General features: G+C 39.5%; 1 protein-coding gene across 1 annotated transcript in view; it reads left to right on the forward strand.

The window, feature by feature from the left end:
• Positions 1-21166, forward strand: part of HLCS (holocarboxylase synthetase) — a 151914-nt gene extending 130748 nt beyond the window's left edge. The window contains exons 9-11 of the mRNA XM_089508109.1: positions 12187-12301; positions 16593-16806; positions 20337-21166. Coding sequence (XP_089364235.1) covers positions 12187-12301; positions 16593-16806; positions 20337-20508 — 501 coding nt within the window. The 3' untranslated portion in view covers positions 20509-21166. The remainder of the gene's footprint in view (positions 1-12186; positions 12302-16592; positions 16807-20336) is intronic.
• Positions 21167-25871: the final 4705 nt, after the last annotated feature.

The raw sequence follows: 25871 nt of genomic DNA on the forward strand, positions 1-25871 counted from the left end.
AAGTCCTCAAAAAAGGATAAGGCTAAACCCAAGGACTTGAGCTTGAAGAAGGTTTTGGCTCAGAAGGTGAGCTCCCGAGAGGATTCCAGCTCTAAATCTTTCTCCATGAAGAGGCACAGGCCCTCCGACGTGAGAGACAGCTCTCCTCAAGTCTCAGCCAAAAGGTGCAAACCTTCGGCTCCGAGTGAGGCTTCCGTGCAGCCGCCTTCCCACAAGAAGGCTCACTCCAAGTCCTCTGATGGCTCATCCCATAAGAAGGCACATCTGGACTCCACAAACACTCCTCGGCCTCCCAAGGACCTCGCATCTCCTTCAGTACCTGCTTGAGTTGAACCGGTGCCCTCCGTCCTTGGCTTGCCTAGGACCACCTCAGTACCAGCTTTGGTTCCGGCCTCTACTCTACCTGCAACACTGGCCTTTCGCCACTCCAACGATGATGACATCTCCGCCTCATGGTCACCTCGTCAACGCTCTCCAACGCCTGTTCCTTGGGTCCAGGTGCACCAAGCTGAAGTCCATCATCAGGAGGATTCGGACTACTACTACAATAGCGAGACGGACAGGTACTTTGTCACTGTCAGCCGGGATGTGACCCGCAGCCGTCAAGCATCCAAACCCACTGTTCCACCAATGCCCGCCTCTGTCTCCAAGGGACTACCAATACGATTCACTGGTTCACCAGGGCACAGAACTACTACTCCTCCGTGCGTGTGGCCACCACTCCACCAACAGGAAGGGCGCTCACTCTGACCTCCAAGCCGCTCCCTCCCATACCGACTCCGACGCAACATTCGTCGGCTCAAGCAGCCATCGACACTGACTCCGGTTCTGATGCTGGCAACTCTCATGTTTCTCAAGTTGATTTGTGCTCCTCCGACGAGGTGGCCCCTCAATCCCTGCAGGAGCTTTACCAACCCGGTGCTTCATCCCTCAACGGATGGTGTATGCACCTTTTCAGAGCATCTGATCAAGATGGCCAATACTCTGGAGTTGCAATAATAATGCAATAAAATACCATAATTTGCAAATAAATTCTTTCCAAATCAAGACAAAGTGATTGTCTGGATTTGTTTTCTCATTTTGTCTCTCATAGTTGAGGTCTACCTATGATGTCAATTACAAGCCCCTCTCATCTTTTTAAGTGGGAGAACGTGCACAATTGGTGGCTGACTAAATACTTTTTTGCCCCACTGTAGGTGAAGGATGCAGTTTTATTAGTTTTCTCTATTTATTCCAAATTATATTTCCTTAAGAACAGGGTTGTCAATGCAATGTAGAGTATTTCTTTTTATCCACTTTGATCCTTCTGATAAGTAATTCTCAACCTTCCACAATAGGAGTTTTCTTCTATAGTTGTTCAAAGTATGGTATCATTCTATTTACATTATTTCAAGGCCCGCATTTTAAAAACTGTGTATCAAAAGATTTATGTTTGGAAAGACATGTCCCATTTTTGAAACTGTTCATTTAACTGCTTTCGGGAACCTGGTTTTTTTTTTTTATGCTGTCTATGAAATAGGCCTGATACAGACAGGTGAAAAGCACTGGTCTGTGAGTGGGGTGAAGACTGAGCGTCCCCACGCTCACGCCCCTCCCCACGCTGCCTGGGCTCCATACTTGTGCACACCTGTTCAGATGGCATGCTCATTGATGACATCCCTTTGATGCAGTACCCAAATGGGGCTGCGCCAAAGGGGCATGATCAAGCCACCCAGCAGCAGCTATGGCACCTCTTCAGAGACACAAAAAGAGGCCAGAAAAAATGGCTCCTTTTTGTGCTCTGCGGAGGCCAGATCAGTGCAGTTGCGTGTGTTTGCTGCAGCACCGATCCAGGACAGAAAGGGGCAGTGTCTCACCGCCCCTTCCTCCCCGTCTGTACCGCCTCTCAGTTTTGTGCTTTTCTATCAAATGTTTGTTTTGCTCATGTCTTAATTGGGACTGTCTGAAATTAAAAAGTTAGTTTTGATTATACTTATGCTTTCACTGTATCTTCCCTATTCTGTGTCAGACTTAGCAGTTTCTAAGCATTAAATTTGGTTTTTAACCATCTGGAAAATAATTTGTAGTTCCATCCAAGCAATTAGTCAACATTTTTGTAATAATGGGCACCTAGATATTTAAAGCATATCTAGCAACTCTTTAATTTACATTTATTTTTGCAGTAGGATTTTTATGTTGTTTTAAGTTAGAATAATTTATTGCCATGACTGTAAATTTTCCAAGTTATCCAAAGATATTTTGCAGTTCAAAGATTACAAATTGAATTATTTAAAAACAAAAAATCACATATAAATTAATTGCATGTCTCTTGTGATCTTCCTGATAATTTCCTGTTAGTGGCTCAGTAGAGATGGCAAAAGAGATCCCCACCTTGCACCCCATTTTAAAGGTATTAGAGAAGAGTTTAATTGATTATTTTGAGTCAAATGAATCATGGTATCTTTTATGAATGAACCAGTGTCTGCTGTCAGTAATGGACAGGATGATGTTGAGCAAAATGAAGATTAATCCAGACAAGTCAGAGGTGCTTCTGGTGAATCCCAAGGCAGTTCAGGGAAGAGGGACACAGCCTCTGCTGAATGGTGTTATACTCTCCCTGTGGTTTTAGCTTGGGTGTACTCCTGGGCTTAACCTTGAATCTGAATGTCCATGTTTCAGCAGTGACCAGGACTGCATTAGAGTGAGCTGTGCCCATTTCTGGAGAAGTCAAATCTGGTTATAGTGTCACATGCCTAGATTACATCCTGTTAGGACTATTGTTAACACACTATGTGAATCTGCTTTTAGAAATGGTTCCGAAACTTCAGTCGGCCTAAAACATTGAAGCCAAAGTAATGGCTGGAGTTAGCCACAGAGAACATAAACCACTCTTGAAATTGATTCACCAACTACCAGTTTGTTTCTAGGTGCAATCCAAAATTCTCTACAGCTTAGGCTCAGACTATCTGAAAAATTATTTCACCCTGTATGAACCTGCAAAGCCTTAACATCCTCAAGGGAGGTCTTTCTCTTCGTCCCACCACTGTCAACTGTAAGGGTTTATGTAGCAAAGGTCATACCACAGATTACATATGGAGCAGAGGTATGGGGAAATATTAAGACAAATAAATTAGAGGTCTTGCAAAATAAATTCTTAAGAACAATTTTGGGTCTTCCATCAGGAGTACCAGTCACCTACATGCGATCAGAAGTTGGATTAATGCCTATATCTTATCACCTCTTATTTGCATCATTTCTTTATTTTGTAAAACTAAAATATTCGGTCAATGAATTAGTAACTCGCACTGTAGATGAACAAAGAGGTTCTATCTATAAAAATTCATGGCTGTCAGAATGTGAGGCAAATTTGAAGAAATTTGGCCTGGACCCTATAATTCTAAAAATCTGGTGATATACGGCATAGTAGGAAACTCATCAAAGAAAAGATGCAAGAGCATTATGCTCTGTGGGATATTAATGTCATTAGAGATTCAAAGTTCTCTTCTAGTTTCCCTTTTCTAAAAGTATGTTTTGGAGAGGAAAAATATCTATCAGAAATAACTCGACCTCTTCTTCGTAGGGCTTTTACAGCCCTACGATTCCAAACAATGAAAACCAACTACATTGAAGGGAAATATAAAAAGATTCCCAAGGAGCAGCATACTTGCATCTGTGGAAGTGGGGATATTGAAGACACCATACACTATATACTATATTGTAAGATATATAAAACCCCAAGAGATAAGTTTCTGAAGAGAAGCTTAGAACTTGTAGCTAACCAAAATGACTTGAAGAAAATCACCTACTTGTTAGCTAATACAACTAAGTCTGTTATGTTCAACACTGCTAGATTTGCTGTGAAAGCACCTAAACGTAGATTAGATTTTGATAAAGGCCTGCATGGGAATCTGCAGTAAACATTTGAATGGAGTATGGAAAATTGTGATACGTTTTTGTATGAAATATTTTTATAATTTTAGTGTAAACATATTGCTCTATATGTTATAGAACTAATTGACTGTGGAAGTTTAAAAGGGTTTTAATTATTTTTGTAATTTGATGGCTATAACCTGTATTTGGTTGTCATGAATAAACTGTTCTGATTTATGTGCCACCACTGCCACAGGCCCATCTGGTGGTGACATGGCAGAGAGCCTTCTTGGTGGCTACTTCCAGGCTGTCAAAATCCCTCCCACGGGAGGCTACCCTGCCCCCCCTGCTCTCTTTTTGCTGACTGACAAATAGCTTTTTATTCAAACAAGCATTTAATGATTAATTGCTCACAGAATGTTTTTTGCTTTGCTGTACAGTCGGCCCTCCTTATCCACGGATTTTTTATCCACAGTTTCAAGCATCCACAGCTTGAAAATATCCCAAAAAAGTATACATTCCAAAAAAAAAAGTATACATTCCAAATAGCAAACCTTGATTTTCCATTTTATATAAGGGACATCTTTTTGCTCTGCCATTATATTTAATGTAACTTGAGCATCCACAGATTTTGTTAACCAAACCCCAGCAGATAACAAGGTCCCACTGTATTTTTAATGTTATTGCTATGTTTTAAATTATTCTACATTATTTAAAATTCAATGGTGTTTTAATATGGTAAGTTGTTCAATTGTGTTTTAACTTTTTATTAGCGAATTTCTTGCTTGTCTTGTTTTAGTCTTATGTAAGTTGCCTTGGATCCCATGCTGGGAGAAAGGAGAGAGGGAAGGAGAAATAGATAGACAGTTACAAAGGTCTCAGTGACCTTAAGGAGGGGTTGAAGACCAGTGCTGTAAAATACCTTGCAAACCCCCACCATATTGGATAATTACTGGTCAATTTCCACTATACTGTTTCTGGGTGAAGTACTGGAACATGTGATGACATCTCATTTCCAAGAGTTTCTGAATGAGACAGATGCTTCATTTCAGTCTGGCTTCATATTTGGTTATAGATGGAGTCAGCTTTGGCCACGTTAGTGATCTACACTGCGAAATGGACAAAGAAAGTATTTGCCAGTTGGCTTTGTTCTGCTGGGCTTTGGGCCAGCTTTCAGTACTTTCAGCCATGCTACCCTTTAATTGCGATAAGATTTGGATACACTATTTTACAATGGCTTCATTCTTTTCTAGAGGGGCAAACACCAAGGGTGGTGCTGGGAGATTCCTGTTCAACACCTTAGCCGTTGACTTATAGAGCCCCTCAGGTTTCTGTTCTGTCCACCATGCTGTTTAACATACTGTACCTGAAACCACTGGCAAAGGTTATCCAGAGTTTGCAGGTCAGTTCAAATGTTAACAAACTCTATTTTTCTTTTCCATCTAAATTCAAAGAAACTTTCAGTTCTAAACAAGTGTTCATTGTCACTGACTGAATGAGAGCAGATAAATGGAAGCTTAATTGAGACAAAGCAAAGCTGCTTCTGGTCAGTCGAAAGGTAGATCAGGGAATAGGGATTCAGTTTGTGATTAATGGGATTACACTTCCCTGAAGATACAGTTTCACTCTGAAACTCTTACCTCTGTATTGACCTTCCATCAGAAGGAGAAGACTTTTTTAAAATTCCATTAGGTTCTTGAGAACTGACTCACTGTATCAGACTGACTGTAATAATATAGTGTACTATTTTTATTTCTCTGTTTTGGATATATTTTAAACGGTTTTTAATTCTGTGGGTAGTTTAATTACATTTTAACAATAACTACTTATATATGTTTACCTACATGTCAGTCTGCCTGGTGTTGATGTTGTGTACATATCGTTTCCAATTTATGGTGGCCCGAAGGTAATCCTGTGACACAGTTTTCTTGGCAAAATTTGTTCAGAGCGGGTTTGCCTTTGCCTTCCTCTGAGGCTGAGAGACTGTGACTTGTCCAGGATCACCCTGTAGGTTTCCATGCCCTACTGGGGATTCAATGTCAGGGATGATGGGAGTTGTAGCTCTTCACCTCTGGCTCGAACTCACCACCTTGTTACGCACCAGCGCTGACCAGTTTTGGCCAGTGGTTAAAGCTTTGCTCTAAAGCAGCAGAGCTACAGAGAAATAGGCTGAAGACCCTGACAAACTCTCCAAGCCTTCTCACTCTTGCTTCCACAGAAGTCTTCACACTTCTTCAGGATCCAGCTGGCTCTTGTATCTTCACTCAAGACACCAGACAACTCAGTAGTCTTATATAAAAGATCTACTTTATTCTACTATATACAGCTCCAAAACTATCCAACACAACTCCACACTACTCCAATACTCCTCCACAACTACCCACTACTACTACCCACAAAATACATTGGGATTCATAGCCATTATTATAGTCATTGCAAAATACCACCCACTGTTGTCTGTTTCCACCCAGTGGGCGTGTACATCCACTCTCATTGGTTCTCTTGGTTCAACCCACAATTAATGATTTCATCATTTCACCTTGTCCACTTAACAATTCTCAGGTGTGTTCAATTATCCACTTTGCATTTCTGTCCTTGGCATTTAGGACTTGCTAATTGCATTACCTTTTACACCTGTGTGGCTTCTAATTGCTTCTGCTGAGTCACCCTGACTCTCACATACATGTTTTATTTCACTCACTGTATATCCCATGTTGCTTTTTCCTTAACAATCCCCTCCGAAATAAAATATTGTATGTGGCTTACAATGTCATTCCAACCATTTGTGTCAACCTTTCATGTTTTTCCACTGTTAAAGCTTTTGTAAACAAATCTGCTATGTTATTTTGTGTTTCTATGTACCTCAACTCTATTTCTCCTTTTTGAACCAAGTCTCTTACATTTTGGTATCTTACACCCACATATTTGGTTCTGTTTTTTAAACTTTCTGTTTCAGCCATCGCTATGCATGATTGCGAATCTTCTTGAATTTCTACAGGTACTCTGAAATTTTCGTTCAAGTCATTTAACAATTGTTCAAGCCATTGTACCTCGTTCACAATTTCGTTCAAAGCTGCAAATTCTGCTTCAGATGTGCTTAACGCTACATTTGTTTGTTTTCTGCTTCTCCATACTATTGGACTTTCACTATATTTGATGATCATTCCTGTAACTGATTTCTTGTCTTCTAATTCTGATGCAAATGAACTGTCTACATAGCAATCTAAATCTGCATTACTGCTTCTGATGATTAACTTTTTGTCTAGGGTCCCTTTCAAATATCTTAATAAATGTTTTACAGCTGTCCAATCCTCAACTTTAGGATCACAAAGTCTTCTAGATAAAACGTTCACAGCATACGAAATGTCTGGTCTAGTGTGGCAAGAAATGAACTGTAGAGATCCTATTATGCTCCTGAAAAATGTCTTGTCATCAAAATCTCTGGTTGTTGGCTCAGATACAAAACCAGTTGTCATTGGAGCTCTAACTACCTTAGCATTCTGTAGTCCACACTTTTCAATCAAGTTTTCAATCTTCTTTCTCTGACTTAGCAAACAATGACCTTCTTGTGTCCATTCAACATTAATGCCTAAATAAGACTTCAGCAAACCTAGGTCCTTCAAAACAAACTTTTCTGACAACTCTCTCTTAACTGACTCTATTTCCTGTTTTGACTTTGCTGCTACACACAAGTCATCCACATAAATCACCAGCACTATGTCTCCTTTTGTATACACACAAGCATCTGCCACGCTTCTTTTGTATCCTAGCTTAACTAGCTCATCATTAATGCACAAGTTCCAAGCTCTGGCACTCTGTTTTAAACCATACAATGCCTTCTTCAATCTATAAACTTTCTGACTTCCATTCTCCTCAAAACCTTGTGGCTGTTCCATAAAAATTTCTTCATCCAAATTTGCATTTAAATAAGCTGTTTCAAAATCAAAATGTTCAACAACTAAATTCCTTCTTGCTGCTACAGCTAACACCATTCTCAAACTTTCTGGCTTTGCTGTTGGAGAATAAGTCTTGTCAAAATTCTCATACTGCTGCTGTGCAAAACCCTTAGCTACTAACCTAGCTTTGTACTTAATGCTTCCATCAGGCATTTCCTTTCTTTTATACACCCATTTACAACCAATCACTTTCTTATCTATGGGTCTATCCACAACTTCAAAAACATTTTTGTTCACCAAGCAACTAAATTCACTATCCATTGCATCACACCATCTTTCCTGTTCTTCCCTAGAAAAGGTTTCTAACTCTTCAAAACTCTCAGGCTCTTCTACAACTGTACAAGCTCTTGCCTGTGTCACAACAAACCTATCTGGTGACTTCCTAACTCTGTGACTACGCCTGGGTATGAATTCTGTTGTTCTGCCTCTTTCCTCATCACTGTCTGCACTAGAAGTTGTTGTCTTTCGGCTAAATCTTTTGTCTTCTGTCATCCTAGTGGTTACTGGTCTTGATTGTGTCTCCCCATCTGAGGTACTACCACTGCTGCTAGTAGAGGCTTCTGGCTTGACTGAAACCCCTCCGTTTCCTGAAGTTGGTTCAGTCTGGGCTTCCTGCTCACTTGAGCTACCTAGCCTTAAGAACACTTCCTTGTTGGCATGCAGCTTGTCCCAGCCAGCATGTCTTTCAAAATTTGCAGACCTGGAGTACTGTACTTCTCTTCCTCCCAAATGAAACTTATAGCTATTCCCTGAATATCCTAAAAACATAAGTCTTTTACTCTTGGGTTCTCCTTTCCTTCTAAAACAAGCAGGTATGTATACATGTGCATACTGTCCAAAAACTCTTAGATATTTGAAATTTGGCACTCTCCCATACAAGACCCTGTAGGGAATGTCTTCAATCTCAGAATGAAACAACCTGTTGCTTATGTGTATGGCAGTCAGAGTAGCTTCACCCCAGAAGCTGTCTCCAACCCCCGCATCTGCCATCAAGCAAGCAGATATCCTCTTAATGTCCTGGATTTTCCTTTCTGCTAAACCATCCTCACTTGGACAAGCAGGATTAGTGGTTTCATGTCTTATCCCCACCTTCTGAAACCAATTATACAGCTGGTTGTTTAAAAATTCGCCACCTCTATCTGTAACAATTGTCCCAACTCTGCTATCAAATTGTCTTTCAATCATCCTTACCCATGCTTTCAAACTTTGCCCAGCATCAGACTTATTTTTCAATATTCTTACAAAAGCATATCTTGAAAATCTGTCCACAATTACTAGGAAATATTTGCTTCCTCCTAATGACAAACAATTTGCTTGGGCTACATCAGCATGGACAAATTGAAATGATCTTTGAGCAATTCTTTTGGATTTCTTAGCTACTGGAAAAGCTCTGACCTTGACTTGATTACAAACAGTACAGTCTAAATGATTTTTGCATTCTGCTACTTTTAGATCTGGACACATGCTTATTAAATTCTTTAAACACTTAAAACTTGCATGGCCAAATTTTCTATGGAGCTCATGTATGCAGTCTTTGTGCATTGGCACATTATCAATATTGTTAGCATTCTCAACCTTGTAATTATCAACATTTTCTTCTAAGAAATAAAGCTTATCCTTTTTCAAGCCTATGCCACGCAGTTCCCCATTCAATGTTATTTTACACAAGTTCTTTTCAAATGTGACTATGTAGTCTCTGTCTGTTAATCTGCTCACTGATAACAAATTGTTTTCTAATTCCTTTACATGCAAAACATCATTAAAGTTTTCTTTTAGCCCTGGAATGCAAACTGTTCCCATTTGATTTACAGTACTGAGCTCATTTCCATCAGTCAAAACTACAGCATTTACATTTGCTGGCTTCTTATCACTAATTAAATTAATGTTATTACACATGGAGGACAAAGCTCCTGAATCTACAAGCCATTTGGAGTTTGCATTTCGTTTTTCTTTTATCATGGTTGCAAACCCCTTATTATTATTTCTATTGTCCTTCAAAAACGGCGGCTTGGACTGCTTCTGCCTCTGGTCGTGCCGTGGTTGCCATCTGCTCTCTTGCTTGCTTCTATCAGCAGCCAAACGCTTGCAATGCCTCTGTAGATGTCCTATCTTCTTGCAGTAGAAACATTTTCTTTGCTCCCTCGAAGAAGCTGCCTGGTCCAGCCCACGCACATCAGGTTTGGCTTGCTCACTTGGCACAGTCTTAGAAGTTGCTGCGTCATTTCTCTCAGACAGTCTCCTCTGGTTTTCTTCCAGAATTCTGGCCACAACTAAGTCTCTCGTCAGTTCTTCTGCCGGTAAGTTTTGCAAAGCATTGGTGATGTTGCTCCAAGTAGTGTCTAGGGATTCAATCAAAATATAACACTGCTGTTCTCTATTTATTTCTACTCCTCTTAGCTCAGCCTGCACAAACAAGTTTTGCATTGTTTTCAAATGTTCTACCACACACTGCCCTTTTGCCTTCTTCTGCCTATAAATTCTCTTAGACCATAGCATTTTTGCAAAGGCAGTCAAAGGAGTGTGTAGTCTTTGAAGTGTTTCCCACACATCTTTCGCGGTCTGTTTATCCCTTACGTCATTAATCAAGTCTTCTTCCAGCATTAGAAAAAGACAAGCTTTGGCTTTGTTATCTTTTTCTTTCGTGGCTGCATTTGCTGCGGCTGGCAGCCCGGCTTCAACTGTGGCCCATAAACTTTCTTTTACTAGTAGAGACTGGGCATAAATCTTCCAGGTGGAGTAGTTGCTTCTGTTCAATTTACTGAACTTCAAAATCTCCATCTTAATTTGTGCAGTGACTCAATTGACACAGTCCTTCTGAGTATGCACAGCTGACCCCTTTTAGGCTTAATCAAAACACAGGAGGAGTTACTCACTGAGCTTATCAGTGCAGCGCAAACAGCTTGCTCTGATCTGTCTTCCACAAAACTGTCTTCCACTCTCTGGAACTTTCAGCTTCTGTGGATGCTGGGTGCTGCAGTATCTGGGCCCATAACCCTTGTCAGGGATGATGGGAGTTGTAGCTCTTCACCTCTGGCTCGAACTCACCACCTTGTTACGCACCGGCGCTGACCAGTTTTGGCCAGTGGTTAAAGCTTTGCTCTAAAGCAGCAGAGTTACAGAGAATAGGCTGAAGACCCTGACAAACTCTCCAAGCCTTCTCACTCTTGCTTCCACAGAAGTCTTCACACTTCTTCAGGATCCAGCTGGCTCTTGTATCTTCACTCAAGACACCAGACAACTCAGTAGTCTTATATAAAAGATCTACTTTATTCTACTATATACAGCTCCAAAACTATCCAACACAACTCCACACTACTCCAATACTCCTCCACTACTACCCACAAAATACATTGGGATTCATAGCCATTATTATAGTCATTGCAAAATACCACCCACTGTTGTCTGTTTCCACCCAGTGGGCGTGTACATCCACTCTCATTGGTTCTCTTGGTTCAACCCACAATTAATGATTTCATCATTTCACCTTGTCCACTTAACAATTCTCAGGTGTGTTCAATTATCCACTTTGCATTTCTGTCCTTGGCATTTAGGACTTGCTAATTGCATTACCTTTTACACCTGTGTGGCTTCTAATTGCTTCTGCTGAGTCACCCTGACTCTCACATACATGTTTTATTTCATTCACTGTATATCCCATGTTGCTTTTTCCTTAACATTCAAAGCCTTGTCTCCAGAATCATAATCCAACTACCAAACCATTACATCACATTCTACAGTACATGTATCTTTAATGTTTGTTAGCTACAAGTCTCAGCTCTAGTGAAAAGGTGTTTAAAAAATAAAACAGAATAAAATGTATGAATGAATGAATGAATGAATGAATGCATAAGTAAATAAATGGTATGATCTACCAAAGCTATGCCAAAACTGTACTTAAATTAAATATATTTATTTGTTATCTCTGTTTAAAATATTTATATTCAACCTTTTGTTCTATGGCTTGACAAGGCAGCTTTCAAAACCCACACCCAAAACTAATAGGTAAAATAAACCAAGCATATTCAAAATCACATCTGCTATGGGTTTTATTTGTCCATATGTGGTATTTTTTTCTGTTGACTCTTTAAAAATGATGAGTTGTAAAGGAAGGGTGGACAACTGTGGAGGGGGTCATTTTTCTCCCCACATTGCTCTCCTGCAGACCTAGTGCTCCCAAATTGATGAGAACTGATGTTCTTTGGGAAATCACCCCAAAAAAATTAAATTAGGGAAGTTTCAGGAGCTAAAAAAAGCTTTAATTAAAGTTAATTGTAGGGGAAATACTGTGAGAGCTGAAAGCTCAGAGTCTAGACGATGTGCTGCTGTAAGCTTTTAGGAAGTAATCATATGGAGTTACCAATATAAATGTTTATTTCCTTAGGATATTGATCTTCGAGTGAAATGGCCAAATGATATTTACTACAGTGACGTTATGAAGCTTGGTGGTGTTTTAGTGCATTCCACACTAACAGGAAATACATTCCACATACTTATTGGTAAGAAGACTAATGATTCTATATCTTTGTTTGTTTAAACCTATTTTTGCTGTTGTTGACTCTATAAATGCATAGCAAATAAGTAACGTAGTCCAGATACACTTGCCTCCCAAAAGACGTTCACTTGGATTTTTATCGGATTTCTCACTACACATTTGCCAGGAGAGTTTATTGATTTATCAGTTTGGAAAAAAAGTCACCTGCAGAAAAAAAAGAGGGGGGGGGGATTTTCTAAATGCCGGAATATATTTGAGTTGGTATTACATCATCTGAACATTATGTAATCTTGACACCTCTTGTTCAGGACTACCTCTTTTGGTTGTCATGTTTTTAATTACATCCAAACAATGATACCTTTATCGGGCCAACCGAAATGCAGAATTACATGTTGCAAGCTTTTGGCCCAATAAAAGTATTATTGGGACGAAACAGATGGGCAGGAAAAAATGGCTTGAAGCTGCCTTTTCTGAAGCCACATTGAAACCCCACCAACCACACCTCCGGCTCCCAAGGCAGCTGGAGTGTTCATGTCATGACCACATGATATGGCTTCAAGCCAGGAAGAAGCGGGGAAAAAGCTGCTTGTTTTTGAAACGGCTTGTCTCTGCATAAGGCGCCTAGAGGGCACTTTCCTGCTGGCTTCAAGGCATGTGTCATCTAAACACCACACCTTCAAGTCAGCATGAAAGCACTTCTTTTTACCTGTCTGTTTAGCCCCATTGTTTGGATGTTAAAGGATTTGTTATATGGCCAACACGGCTACCCCTAGATGTTTTATGTGTTTAATTAATTATACACAACTCAGTTTGAGTCTCAGTTTTGTGCATATTGGGACCTTCTGGTCTAGATTTTCTAATTATGCCAGGAAGCTATATATGTATGAGAAAGGGTTAATGGAGAAGTTAGTGGTGTTGTTAATCAGTTCTTCAGTTGTCAGTTCTGGCCTCAGACTTGGTACTCCCAAGGAAAGGAGGCACAACTCTGAAGGACATGGATGAGAAAAGGATAGATGCAGTGCTAAAAAAAGGCATATGAAGCATCAGCTCTAGCTGTTAAGGCCATAATACTAACAGCAATGTTTTCAAGAGCAGGTATGCTATCAGTTCAAGAAGTCCTGGATATTGAAGAAGTATCTACTCACACTTTGCAAAAGGTATTACATAGATTGGATAGACTTCTGGAATATGTGGTAGATGTAAGCTGCGATACCACAACCTTTTCGGCTAGGGCAGGTTCTTCTGCATTTGTAGGAAGGCTTTCCTTATGGCTTAAGCACTGGGGGAAAGACCAGAAGGCTAGATCAAATTTGGTAAATACTCCATTTACAGGTAAACTACTGTTTGGAAGAAAGACCTTAAGCAAGAGGGCAAAGATAAGAAGCAGGTACTTTCAACAATTCAGAAAAGAAAGTTTGATACAAAATATTTCAGAAATCATTCTTATTCCTTTTGAGGGGGAAGAAGCTTTCAAAGGCAGAGAAATTTCAGATTTTTCAAACATCAGTGGAATAGACCCAGTTTTCAATTTAAGCAACAAGCTCAACAGCAACATAGAGGGGAGATAGAGGTGGGAAAGCACCATTTTGACTCACTGGCAATATTGGTGGGGAGGAGGACATGTCATTTTGGTTGGTCACCTCATACAAAGGCCTATAAATGGTACCATCCTCTCACTTCATACAGACAAACAAATCTGGCTGTTCCTTCCATATCAAGAGCCAATTGTTGGTACCATCTTTTCCACTCTATGCAGAAGAAACAAGAGATGGATTCATCCCTCTATATTGAATACCTAACACTGTACTTTCCTCTCGCTCCTTACAGAGGAGACATAACCAGTTTGTCCCTATACACTGAGGCCTGATTGTCGGTACCAACATCTCCATACAGAGAAGGCAGAGGAAATGTTCTGTTCCTCTATATTTAGGGCTGATCATTCCATACTGAGAGCTGATTATTGGTACCATTTTCTCACTCCATGCAGAGGAAACAGAAGAGGTTGTTGATCCCCCTATATCGAGGGCAGAGCATTGGTAGCAACTTTTCACTCCATATGGAAGAAGCATAACAGGCCGGTTCCTCTGTGCTGAGGACCAGTCATAGAATCATAGAACCGTAGAGTTGGAAGAGACCACAAGGACCATCCAGTCCAACCCCCCTGCCATGCAGGAACTCTCAATCAAAGCATCCCAGACAGATGGCCATCCAGCCTCTGTTTAAAGACCATCTTCTCTTTCCATACAGAGAAAACACCTGTTGGTGTGTTTAACATATTTTACTCTATTTATTGTTTAATTTTTTAAAACTTATTTGTGTTGATTTCACTTGTATGCTCTCCTGCTATCTTTTGCTATAGGACAGGACAGAAATATTTTAATAGAAAAATAAAATTTTAAAATTGGGAGCTTGATATTTGAAGATGCACCTCTTCCTATATAAGAATGGAGATAATTGGAGGTTCCCTCTTCTGTGTCCACCCAGTGAAAGTAGTGCACTGTATGAGAACATGGGAGAAGACTCCACTGTGGCATCTTGCTTGTGGGGGTCCCCTTCCTTTATAAACTTAATTGATGCTAACATTGGTTTTATTCTGATGCTACATAAAAACTTGGCATATTTTAATGCCTTTGTTGCCTAATGATTTCATCTAAACTAAACTGAAGAAAGAGTCTCCTCCCTCCATAACTGTCATCCTTCGGCCTGTGAGGGAGAGAATAGGCTGGCCCAACTCCATCAGGGCTAGCGTGAAGAAGAAGAGCCCTCCCTGCAGTCCATCTGCCTTGGTCCAGGCCTCAGAGGGAGAGAGGAATGCTGGACCTGATCCCCCCCACCACCATTCCCTTCTCCTTTTGTGTCATGTCTTTTTAGATTGTAAGCCTGAGGGCAGGGAACCGTCTATTATTCCCTCTGTTGTAAGCCACCCGGATTACCAGTGATTGGGCGGCATATAAATAAATCCTATTATTATTATTATTATTATTATTATATACATACATGGTTTTAAACTGTTGTAGTTTATTTATTTATTTACTGTTTTAGTTTATTCATTTATTTAAAATAGTTTAGAATGTTTACATTGTTTTTCTTGTTTTAAATTTTAAATTATGTAAATTGAATTTCATATAAGCTGTTCTATATTTATGATATAGGACATGTTATAAATATTTAGCTAAAAATAAATAAGGGCAGATTATTAATATTGCCAGTAATTAATTCCATATTGAATGGGCATGTCAGTAATAAATTATTAGAATATTTATTTCCAAAATGTTGATGCAGAAATAGGGAGTCTAATTTGAGTATACTTGAAAAGTGTGGCTGTGCCATTCTACTGCACTGGGAACAGAAACCCACACTGCTAGGAAAGGAGAAAATAAATAGGTAGTATAAGATTTCTGTTTACATATCACAGAGTCATGTTAAGGAAGTCGAAGCAAGGAAGTCCTTAGAGCAGTAGTTAAATACAGGGCTTTTGGCCAATAATATTATTCATTGGTAGAAGGTTTGATGAGAAATAAGATTTTAAAGAGAGTCTGAAATGTGACAAAAGTGCATTAGAAAATCTGAAAGTGACAAGAGGGAGTTGGTATACAGATAAAGATATATCAAGTTATAAATGGCATATGTGTATGGATATAAACATGATATAGAAATATAGATCTGGTATATACATACATTGGTAAATGAAGAAGAAGAAAATCTGTAATCAGATGAGAAGAATACTGATGAACCATTAGAAGGATGTATAATAGCAATGAATGATGTAAATGAACAGAAGAAACATATTTAAAAATTCTAACAGTAAAGGCAAGAATACATAGTATATTGTAGAGATAGAAGAAAACAATTGACTTATTTTGTATGTTTGTTCATATTTATTCCCCCCTCCTTTTTTTTTTTTTTACAAAAATCAATTTTAAAAAATAAATTTGAAAGTGGACTTGATGATTTTATTGTACAAAAATACACTTGTTAGATTTTTTTCTTCTTCAAAGTTGTGTGTCTCCACATGGACAGGCTTGGAACTGATTGAGATGACTTTTCATTAGAGGGGGGAAATGCTGTCATACATGTGAGCCAGACTGTCTTTTCTTTGGCAAAGGTGAGGGATTTATGTTAATATGAGCTTGTGTTATCTTTCATCATCACTGAAAACAAGTCTTCTGAAAAAACTGTAGAAGGATTTCCCCAGCTATCTGGCTGGATGTGTTTATATTACATGAGAAAAGAGAGTTTTGCAGAGAAATTCAACTTCTCCTACATCACCTTTCTGATTACATTTTCCTCCTCAGGCTGTGGATTTAACGTGAATAACAGCAACCCTACGATATGCATCAATGATCTCATTATGGAGCACAATAAGACAAAGAATACAAATTTAAAACCTTTAAGTGTCGACTGTCTAATTGCAAGAAGTGTGACCGTGCTGGAAAATCTAATCAACACTTTTCAAGAAAAAGGACCTAATGGCATTCTGCCCTTATATTACAAGTACTGGGTGCACAGGTAAGTAAGTCTATCCTTCTGATCTTCCTAATCATAATTGTTTTAGCTAGAAGCAGAACTAACCCAGTCAAGATGTTTAAATCTCATAACATCTAGTGAGAAGCTTGGCTTTTCTTTATCTCCAAATTAGATTTTTTGTAGGGTACTTGTTTGTATATGTGCAGATTTAACTGATTTGTGTTATTTTCCTTATATACTTTAAAATTTACTTTTCAATAACCTTTCTGATAAATTTCATATGGCTATATTTCAATTTACTTACCTCCCTCAAAGTGCTGCAGACTATAAATGTTGCAAAGAACTAAAGGGGGAGCAGACTGATTCTCCTATGTATTATTAAGCACTTTACAGATTTGGGACCAAAGGCAAAGGGAAGAAATTTCTCTTTTGTGCATCCTACTCTACATTATCTCAGTAATTACTTCTCAGTTATAATTAATTTTCAGTAGTATGAAAAAATACTATTTAGTTTTCAGTATTTAGTTCTATTTCCTCTGCTTCTGCCTCCAATCCTCCCTATCTTAGGGGCCATTCAGACTACGAAAAAAACCGGTTTTCAAAGCGATTCTTGCACGTGAAGTTCATACTCACCCCGAATCTCACACAAGCGAATCCGAGGCTTGCACACCCGTTCCGTGGTAAATGGCCCCTAGTGCGGTGTTTTTGAAATCGGCGCAAATAACGTTTCTTTTGGAAAACCCCGGGTTCTGGGAATGAGAACTTTGGCCTCGATCACGATCGAAGCAAATTGAGGGAGGGATTTAGGTCAGAGGGTGGGCAAAGGGCAAGGCATTTCCTCCCCTCATCGGAGGGGAGGGGGAGGAGGAAAGAGCCCTGGGAAGAAGGGAGCAAGGGAAGGCATTCTTTAGGAGCCTCTTTTCCCTGCATCCCCTGCCCACAGCCCTCTGTCGCTGGACATTCCTTCCCTTGCAGGAGGAAAAAGTTCAGGTCACGAACGGAGCTCACATCAGGCAACCCCCCCCCCTTTTCAAATTTAAACAATTTTTTTTGAGCAAATATGCGCATTGTTTGTATTCCAGAGGCAGATAGAGCCGGGCTTGCACTTTATATCCTTGGATCTCCTTGCTTACTGCAGAGGGGGAAGCTACAAATGTTGCTAACAATCAATGTTACATTTTTAACAATTTTTTTTAGCAAATATGCGCATGATTTGTCTTCTTGAGCAGATACAGCAAGGGAAGCAAAGGGAAAGCTAATGTTGCTTTTAAAAGCATAAAAAAAATGCATGACAATTCCATCCTTTGCCTGGAACAGGGGCAGATCTGACCCAAATGCCCACAGGTTTATAAAAAAATGACCCTGTGCCTGGCTCTTTAAAAAAAGGGAGGAGGGGAAGGACACTTTCCGATGCCCTTCAAAACGTCACCATGACGATCGCTTGATTGACAGCGGCCACCTCGCCAGCAGACACAGAATGCATTCAATTTAACATTTGTAGTGGGCACTTGCTAACGGAGCAATTCGGGGGAGGGGCATCCGAATCAGCCCAGTTTCTTCCAGGTCTTTTATGCCAGTATGAATGAGGCCTTAGTCTTGCTCTCTCATGCTCACATATACATCACACACACAGCCTAAAAATGGTAATATTTATTCCAAAATTAAGTTTTAGAAGTTTGACAGAGTGAAAATCCAAAAGAAGCGTAGGGCAAATTCAGAGGTGAACCATAATGAATCTCTACTTAGATCCTATTCCAAAATTTAAGCAGTCCCCTTTCTTTTAATTCACCAGTTCATCAGCCATCATTGCCTCCGTGAATTAAGTTCAGAATAAAATAATATCATGCACAGTCCCATTGGGAGTGGTCAAAATGTTGGTTGGATGGCTGGGGACTGGATGATGGATTGGAGGAAGCAGTGGGAAGAGGGAAAGGAGGAGAACTGTAAAGGAGAGTAGAAGGGTTACTGCCTAAATAATAGGCAAGTTTGGGTATGGGTAAGAGAGGGAAGGCAGAGAGAAAGTGCAAAGCCTGGGCAGCTTGGAAGAGTCAGAAGGGGGTTATAAAACAAAGGAGAAGAAGAGATGGGAGCATTCTGTATTCCCTGTGGTAGTCTCTTTTTAACATAATGGATTTCAGTATGCAAAGGGATCTTGCAGCATCTTGGAGACTTAGGCCCAATAGAGATTGGTGCTTTGCACCAGCCTGGGGCCGAAAGTAGGGTTTTGTGGGGCTGGGTGTCCGCATGTGCCCAGCCCTACAGTCAGTGTCCAGGCACCATGATTGCACATGCCTGTCCATACGGGGTGTGCAGCAATGACGTCTGCATAGCACAAAGCCCAAACAGCACTGCATGGACATCATCATTGCACACAAGGGCACCAGTGGTGCACTGTGCACAACCTAAAATGTACCTGTCAGGAGTGGGTTCTTTTTAAGCCTGCCAGAGGCCGTGGCATTTGTCTGCTGCAGCCTCCATCCGGGGGCCTCTGGTCACCCCTTTCCCTCAATCTGTACAGCCACTAACTGTGCAAGATAAGTTGTAGCACGAGCTTTTGTAGACCTGGTCTACTTCCTCAGATACATGTGAGGAAGATGTAGTGCAGGGAGACACACAGAGACCAAGAGGAGCAAATCAAATACATGCATGACCATTTCGCATATTTGGAAGAAGGGCTTCCTGCCCAGATAATTTAACCTTTTTGGAGTGCAAACATAATTTTTCCCTTCTTTCTCCACTCATCTTTCTGTCTCTTCTCCCATTTCTCCTGCACACACATATCCACATCCCTCTCCCCTCCTCCCCAGCTTATGGAGAAAAATTGCCCTGTCTCATGCAAATAGACTTAGAAAAATTAGATGTTCCCTCCCACAGCTCTACATAATTTCCATATAGGGGATTTAGGAGCAGGGCACTGCACAGAAGGAAGGCGGGATTAGTCCATCCTCCCCCTCCATCCATGATTGCTTTTGAAATACATCACGCAACATGTTCAACACAAATGCACCTGAGGAAATATACTTAAGTCTACGAAAGTTTATGCTGCCAACTTCTTTCTTTCAGTTAGTCTCAAATGTTCTACAAGATCTCTCTACAACATGTACAACAGTTACACTTAAAAAACAATCCCCCTCGAAAAAGAACTTCTGTATACTGTGGGAAAAAAGTCAGACTGAACGAGTGGACACTCATGACTCTGGACAATAAATTTAGGGTTCTGAGAAATATATCTTAGCACCCTGGGAAGCAGTAATGCACTAATTTAAATAAGTAAAGCTGTGTAACGTGCATATAGAAAGCAAGTGCAGCAAATTCTTATTACTCTTGTTCCTAAGAGTGGTACACTATTAGATTGATTACACATAAAAGAGTTTACTGTTTGGAATCCATATTCATTTTTGAACAGTTAAATCTGTTCTGTCCTTTATTTGATTTCCACGAATCTAGATAATCAGAAAAATTGGAGTTTATTTGGATTGGAGGGATTCGTTTATAAGTAGTCTGTTGTGGTTCTGTTAGCCTTGATGCACGCCAGGTTTATTATGTGAGCAGTTTTTCTTTTCTGTTTGCAGTGGTAAACAAGTCCAACTAGGAAGTGATGACGGGCCAATGGCGTGGATTGTTGGAGTGGATGATTCTGGATTCCTGCAAGTTCATGAGGAAGGCAAAGACATAGTAACTGTGCACCCAGATGGCAATTCTTTTGACATGCTGAAAAATCTTATAATTCCAAAGCGGCAGTAGTTGGTGAAATCACAAAGATCTTTTGTGTACAGCATTTAGAGCTATAATACATTGGTGGGGGACAGTGTATCAAACTCAAGATAGAAGCAATGTACACCAAGCAAATCACTGAGTTTTGCATTATTTAATTGTCCAGAGTCCACTATTTAACAGCTCAGGATTTGGGGCTTTTCATAAAGTTGAATTTCATTTTTTTCTCAGAATCAGTTCCATCACCACTCCTCTCCCACCCACCACCCACCCCCAATCAGTGCTTAAAATAGACTTTAGCTTTTTAGAAAGAGTTTTGAAGCAGGTCTGTTTCACAGTAGTTTATTACAGTTTTCTTTTGCTTGGATATTTCACAAAGTGCACTGCCTACAAGTAGAGTTAACACACGCACAGAATCAGAAACATTTGTGTTTACCTCTTTGACAGTTCCTCTCTCTTACTATATGCCAGAGCAGCCTACTGTTTTGTATAGATATGAGAGCACTTTCCTGTACATTATGGTGGGTTACACACCGCCATTTAGTACGTAATGAATACGTACTAGGGTTAGGAAGGGGCGGTGCTTCTGCACCCCCCTAACCCTAGTACGTATTCTGTACGTACAATATGGCGGCGGCCGTTCCACACGGCCGCCACCATATTTACGTATAGGACGCTGTGCGTCTGCACGTGTTGCGGCGTCTATGACGTCGCGAGTGCGCCCCTGGCGCCTCGCGACGTCATAGAGGCACCGCTTAAAGAAGCTCCATTTTGGAGCTTCTTTTTCGGTCCGTGCGGGAGCCGCGTGGTGTGGCTGCTGCGGCTCCCACACGGAGCAAATGGCGGCGGTGGTCTGTAACCCGCCTATATGTCCTTGCCATGTACAAAGGGAGACATCATTTTCACCAGATTCCTTACTTCTCTCCAACCACTACAGATTGCAGCCACTCACTTCACCCTTTGGTAAGATGAGCAAGTAGATCAATGCTAAATTTGTATGTACACTGTCTGACTCTGGCTCTGTGTATATTCAAGCTCCTTGTCAGTTACTCAGCCAAGCAATACTATATGGGGCAGGCAGCAGGTTGGAATGATCACTGTACCTGAGTCCCAAATATGTTAATGATTCTCTCTGCCAATGAGAATCGTGAATGGTAAGCAAAAGCCAGCATAGTTATATTGCTTTGGTTTGTGAGAGTCTTGGGAGTCTCTTGTTGTTTTCAAGTTTTTCTTTTTCAAACTGATGGATTGGAGGAGTGGGGGCATTCATGAAGATGTGCCGTTGTCATTCATTTTTAACTTTCTTCCTCCCACCCCCACCCCCAAAAGTCAGGTTTTCACTGTTTTTTCACTTCTTTCAATTCATGTGTTCAAGACTTTAAACCTCTGTATGCCTTGTTTTGCCCTTTTTTGTGCATGTGTTACGGTTACAAGAGAGAGAGAGAGCCTAAAAGAGTAGTTTTATGATGTTGTTGGCCAAAGATTCCTCCCCGCCCCCACTATCCATGGTGAGCACCAGATAACGTTAAGTAAACTCAAAGTTCTTTCATATTCTGTAATTTCATAATCTCATCTAGTTTGAATAGTCAAGTCTCTTGAACACCACTAATAATTTAATAATGAAATGCCAAATAAAAATGGAACTCAGAATATACTTCGCCACTTGCAGTGTTTTCCACCATAGCACTTGTCTATTCTTCTAGGCTTTGCAACTTAGCCTAAGCGAACTCTTGCAACCCTCTTCACCCAGGCTGTAGTCTGAAATTAATTTCTCCTTTTCAGGGAGCTGTAGGTAACCTGACCTCTTAATGAGAGCTGCCATGGGTTCGAACAGATTCCCTCATGTTCAGTTAAAAAAGTGCACGCCTGACTTATAGCCGGAAGCTAGGTTTTGTAGGCTAAAAGTTCACTTCATAAAGAATTGGAAAATATGTACAATGGCTCAGATATAAATCCAAGAAGTCTTAAAGAAAGCAAAGAAGTTGTCTTGTAATGGTGGATTAGCATAATCCTCCATATTGGTGATTTGGTAGTTTGACTATAAATTAATGGAGATTAAGTTATCCAGTCATTAACAGTGAGGATTTTAATTTCTGTTGTGTGATGTTTCCCACACAGTGGCATCCTTAAATGTTTCTTGGTTAATCAGCAAACAATAAAATAAAATTTAAAAAATTAAGTTTACTTTTTTAAAAAGCTGAGTTAAATTATTAGTAGCTATTTGCAAATGTTTGGAAGACTGGAAGTTCAGACCTCCTTTTCATTTGTAAATGTTATTATTTATTTTTTAACTCAGGTGATTCTTAAACCTGAACTAGTATAATGAAACATATGGACCCTCCAGCAATATCTTTTAATTTTTAAAAATCACATTGTGACCGTTCTATCCTTTTATCTTGCCTCACCACTTTTAAGTGCGTATTTTGTGCTATTACTTGTTAGCTAAAGAATTAATAGGGCTAAGCTTCTTTTTGGAGCAGACAGTCCATTGCTCAGTCTGACCTTCTGGCCCAAGTAGCCAAACAGTCTGTTCCTCGGTGTGTCTCTCATGCCTCCAAACATGTCCTGACCGAAAGATATAAGCCTTTATTATTATACGTCTAGGACAATTCCAGAAAAGCATGACTGTCCTTTCTGACTTTCCTCCCCTCTCTGGGTCCCATATTTTATTACTGAAGCATAGAACATAGGGAAGTGCCTTGTCATGTATTCAAATATTAAAATATAAAGGAGGACAAGTCTTGCTAAGAACTTTTGGCTTGTCCAAAGGGAAAGCTTTGCTTCACTGATAGTTAAGAATTCTAAAAGATTATAAGTCTCTCATCACAGGGCCCTACAAAATCTATAATCAAAGGATAAACAAACGTATTCTTTTTATAGATCAGCAACCAAAAAAACAGGAAGCAGAAGATAATAATATATCCATTATTTTCAAACTGGAATGTGTTTTAGTTTGTCATAAATGCTAGCCAAATTTTGTGCTATTCAGGAGGGTAAAATTCCAATTCTGGGCAGGCTATAAAGTGCTCCAAAGGATATTTTCAAATTGAGTGACAGAATAGGAGCTCAAATTAACTTCAGTGGGACAAAAGATCCCACTGAAAATGATATATGTGCTGTGGAGCTATCTTATTCATTTTGACTAATGGATCTGTTAACTGATTAAAATTTTGCAAATTTACACATGCTCTAACTATAACATATTTGTGGTTTCTCTGGGGTGATGCCCATGTTACAGCAGGCACCATTACAAGGTATTCCTGCCACTAGTGATGGAAAATACTCCTTCTAAGATGGCATTTGTAACATATATGTAACATATAAAAGCATTACTTTTTTTAAAAAAAACTGTTTAATCAGGATGCCTTTTTAGTTTATCAGGATGATTTCAACTACAGATTGAGTCTCCCCTATCTGGTATTCGGAAATATTCCAAAATCGTCCACATGGGTGGCTGAGATAGTGACATCTTTGCTGATTGTTCAGTATACACAAACTTTGTATCATGGACAAAATTATTCAAAATATTGTATATAAAGTGTACACAGAACATAAATGACTTCCATGTTTAGACCTGGATCCCATTTCCAAGATATCTTATTTATTATAAGCAAATATTCCAAAATCCAAAAAAACTCTGACATCCAAAACACTTCTGGTCCCAAGCATTTTGGATAAGGGAGTGTCAGCCTGTATTAATATAAGCAATTAGTCAAGTTAAGTCTGCAGCACAGTTTAACTGTAACAACACAGACTTTGGGGCCTGAGTAGAAGGTGTTGAGGCAATGAAAAGGGCAAATTAGTTGGTATTAAGCATTTTGAGGAAGGAAACAGGAATGCCTATTATATAAGTCTATGGCATATCCATATGTAGACTACTGTTTATAGTTCTGTTCATCTTTTCATAGATTTTCAGAAGATACAAACAAGGGCTAATAAAATTTTGGGAGTTGAGATATTTTCCATACAAAGAAGAGTTAAGCATGTTGCAAGACATGAACTTAGGGAAAAGGTGACCAAGGTATGTCACCATGGAATAGAAGGTACAGAGATATAGAGCAAGCTTTGGCTTCCATAGCTAACAGTCCATCTGTTCAATTGGGCATTTGCTAGTTGACTGATGTTTTTCTGATATTACTAGAATTTTTGTACTGTTGCTTTTTATATATATGCACTATAGTTATTGGTTATATATTTTATTCTAGCATGGAGTTCTGAAATCTGCAATTAATATTGAAAATTGAGCTAGAAATGTATGTAAACAAATAAAACATTTGATTTTCATACCTGGAGAATAAAAAATACAATAGTTTGAAAAACTATCCAATCGCTCCCAATGGTTTGGCTTATTTTATTTCACATTATATGCTGAGATTCTTTGCACTGGAAACATTTGTTCATTTAATTTCCTTTTCATAAATGAAAAGTAATGAAGCGTGGACATGTTGAAGCACAAGCTGATTAGTTGAGACTATCACATTTGCCTTTGCATTTTGATGCCCTAATTCTGTCCATACAAGGCAGTGTATTACATTGAATGAAAGTGGGAGTATTTATATATCAGATTTAACTTTTTTATTTGCTTTAGGTGCACCAAAGGGTAATTCTTGTTTTATACAGAAGAGCTGAATGAGATATGACAAATTCTGAATGGTGGCTGTTGCTGTCCTAAATGCCTGTGGGTCCTTCTTGGGGACACTCAGCTAAAAGTATATGTGGAGAGTGCAGCAAATAATCCCATTATTTTCTGCAGCATACCATTCTATATGAAAAGCATTTTATAACAGTTCTTGTGATTGTTATGATACAACAAAATATGTCTGGACAGGGCCAGAAGGAGCCAGTCAGGCATTCTGCAATTCAGAAGTAGCCCTCTGAAAATGTGTAATGCTATTAAAATGTCTATGTTAGTAAAACACCTTTTCCACTGTGAAGCTGATGTCACCTTTCAGACTGTTCATTTGATGAAGTGGTTTCAAAAACATTTCATTGTGGTGCTTGTTTCCCCCCTGCAATATGGGTTTTACTTCTGGCCTATAATTTAAAATTCCTCTTTACATATTTTTTTAAAATATATGCACATTATTTATTGACAGCAACATTTCTTAAGCCACTGTGCTGTGCGGATTTGTAGATTTGAAAAGAATAGAGAACAGAATTATAGCCAGAAGTTGATGACCTTTCCAGAGTTGTACAACTTCCACTAGATACCCATAATTAAGGGAGGAAAAAACTTGTATTAGTCACCTATAAGCTCCCATAACTTTTTGAAACAAATGTCATAGGAAGTTTATGAACCTCATAAATTTAAAAATGAAATGAAATGCTTACTTCTTTATACTGTATAGACCATGCTTGCCCTTTATAGGTTTTATACATTTAGAAGTTACAGC

This window comes from Sceloporus occidentalis, unplaced genomic scaffold, assembly GCF_023333645.1.
Source record: "Sceloporus occidentalis isolate IW3139 unplaced genomic scaffold, rSceOcc1.0.p SCAF_2, whole genome shotgun sequence".
NCBI classification, from domain to species: Eukaryota; Metazoa; Chordata; class Lepidosauria; order Squamata; family Phrynosomatidae; genus Sceloporus; species Sceloporus occidentalis.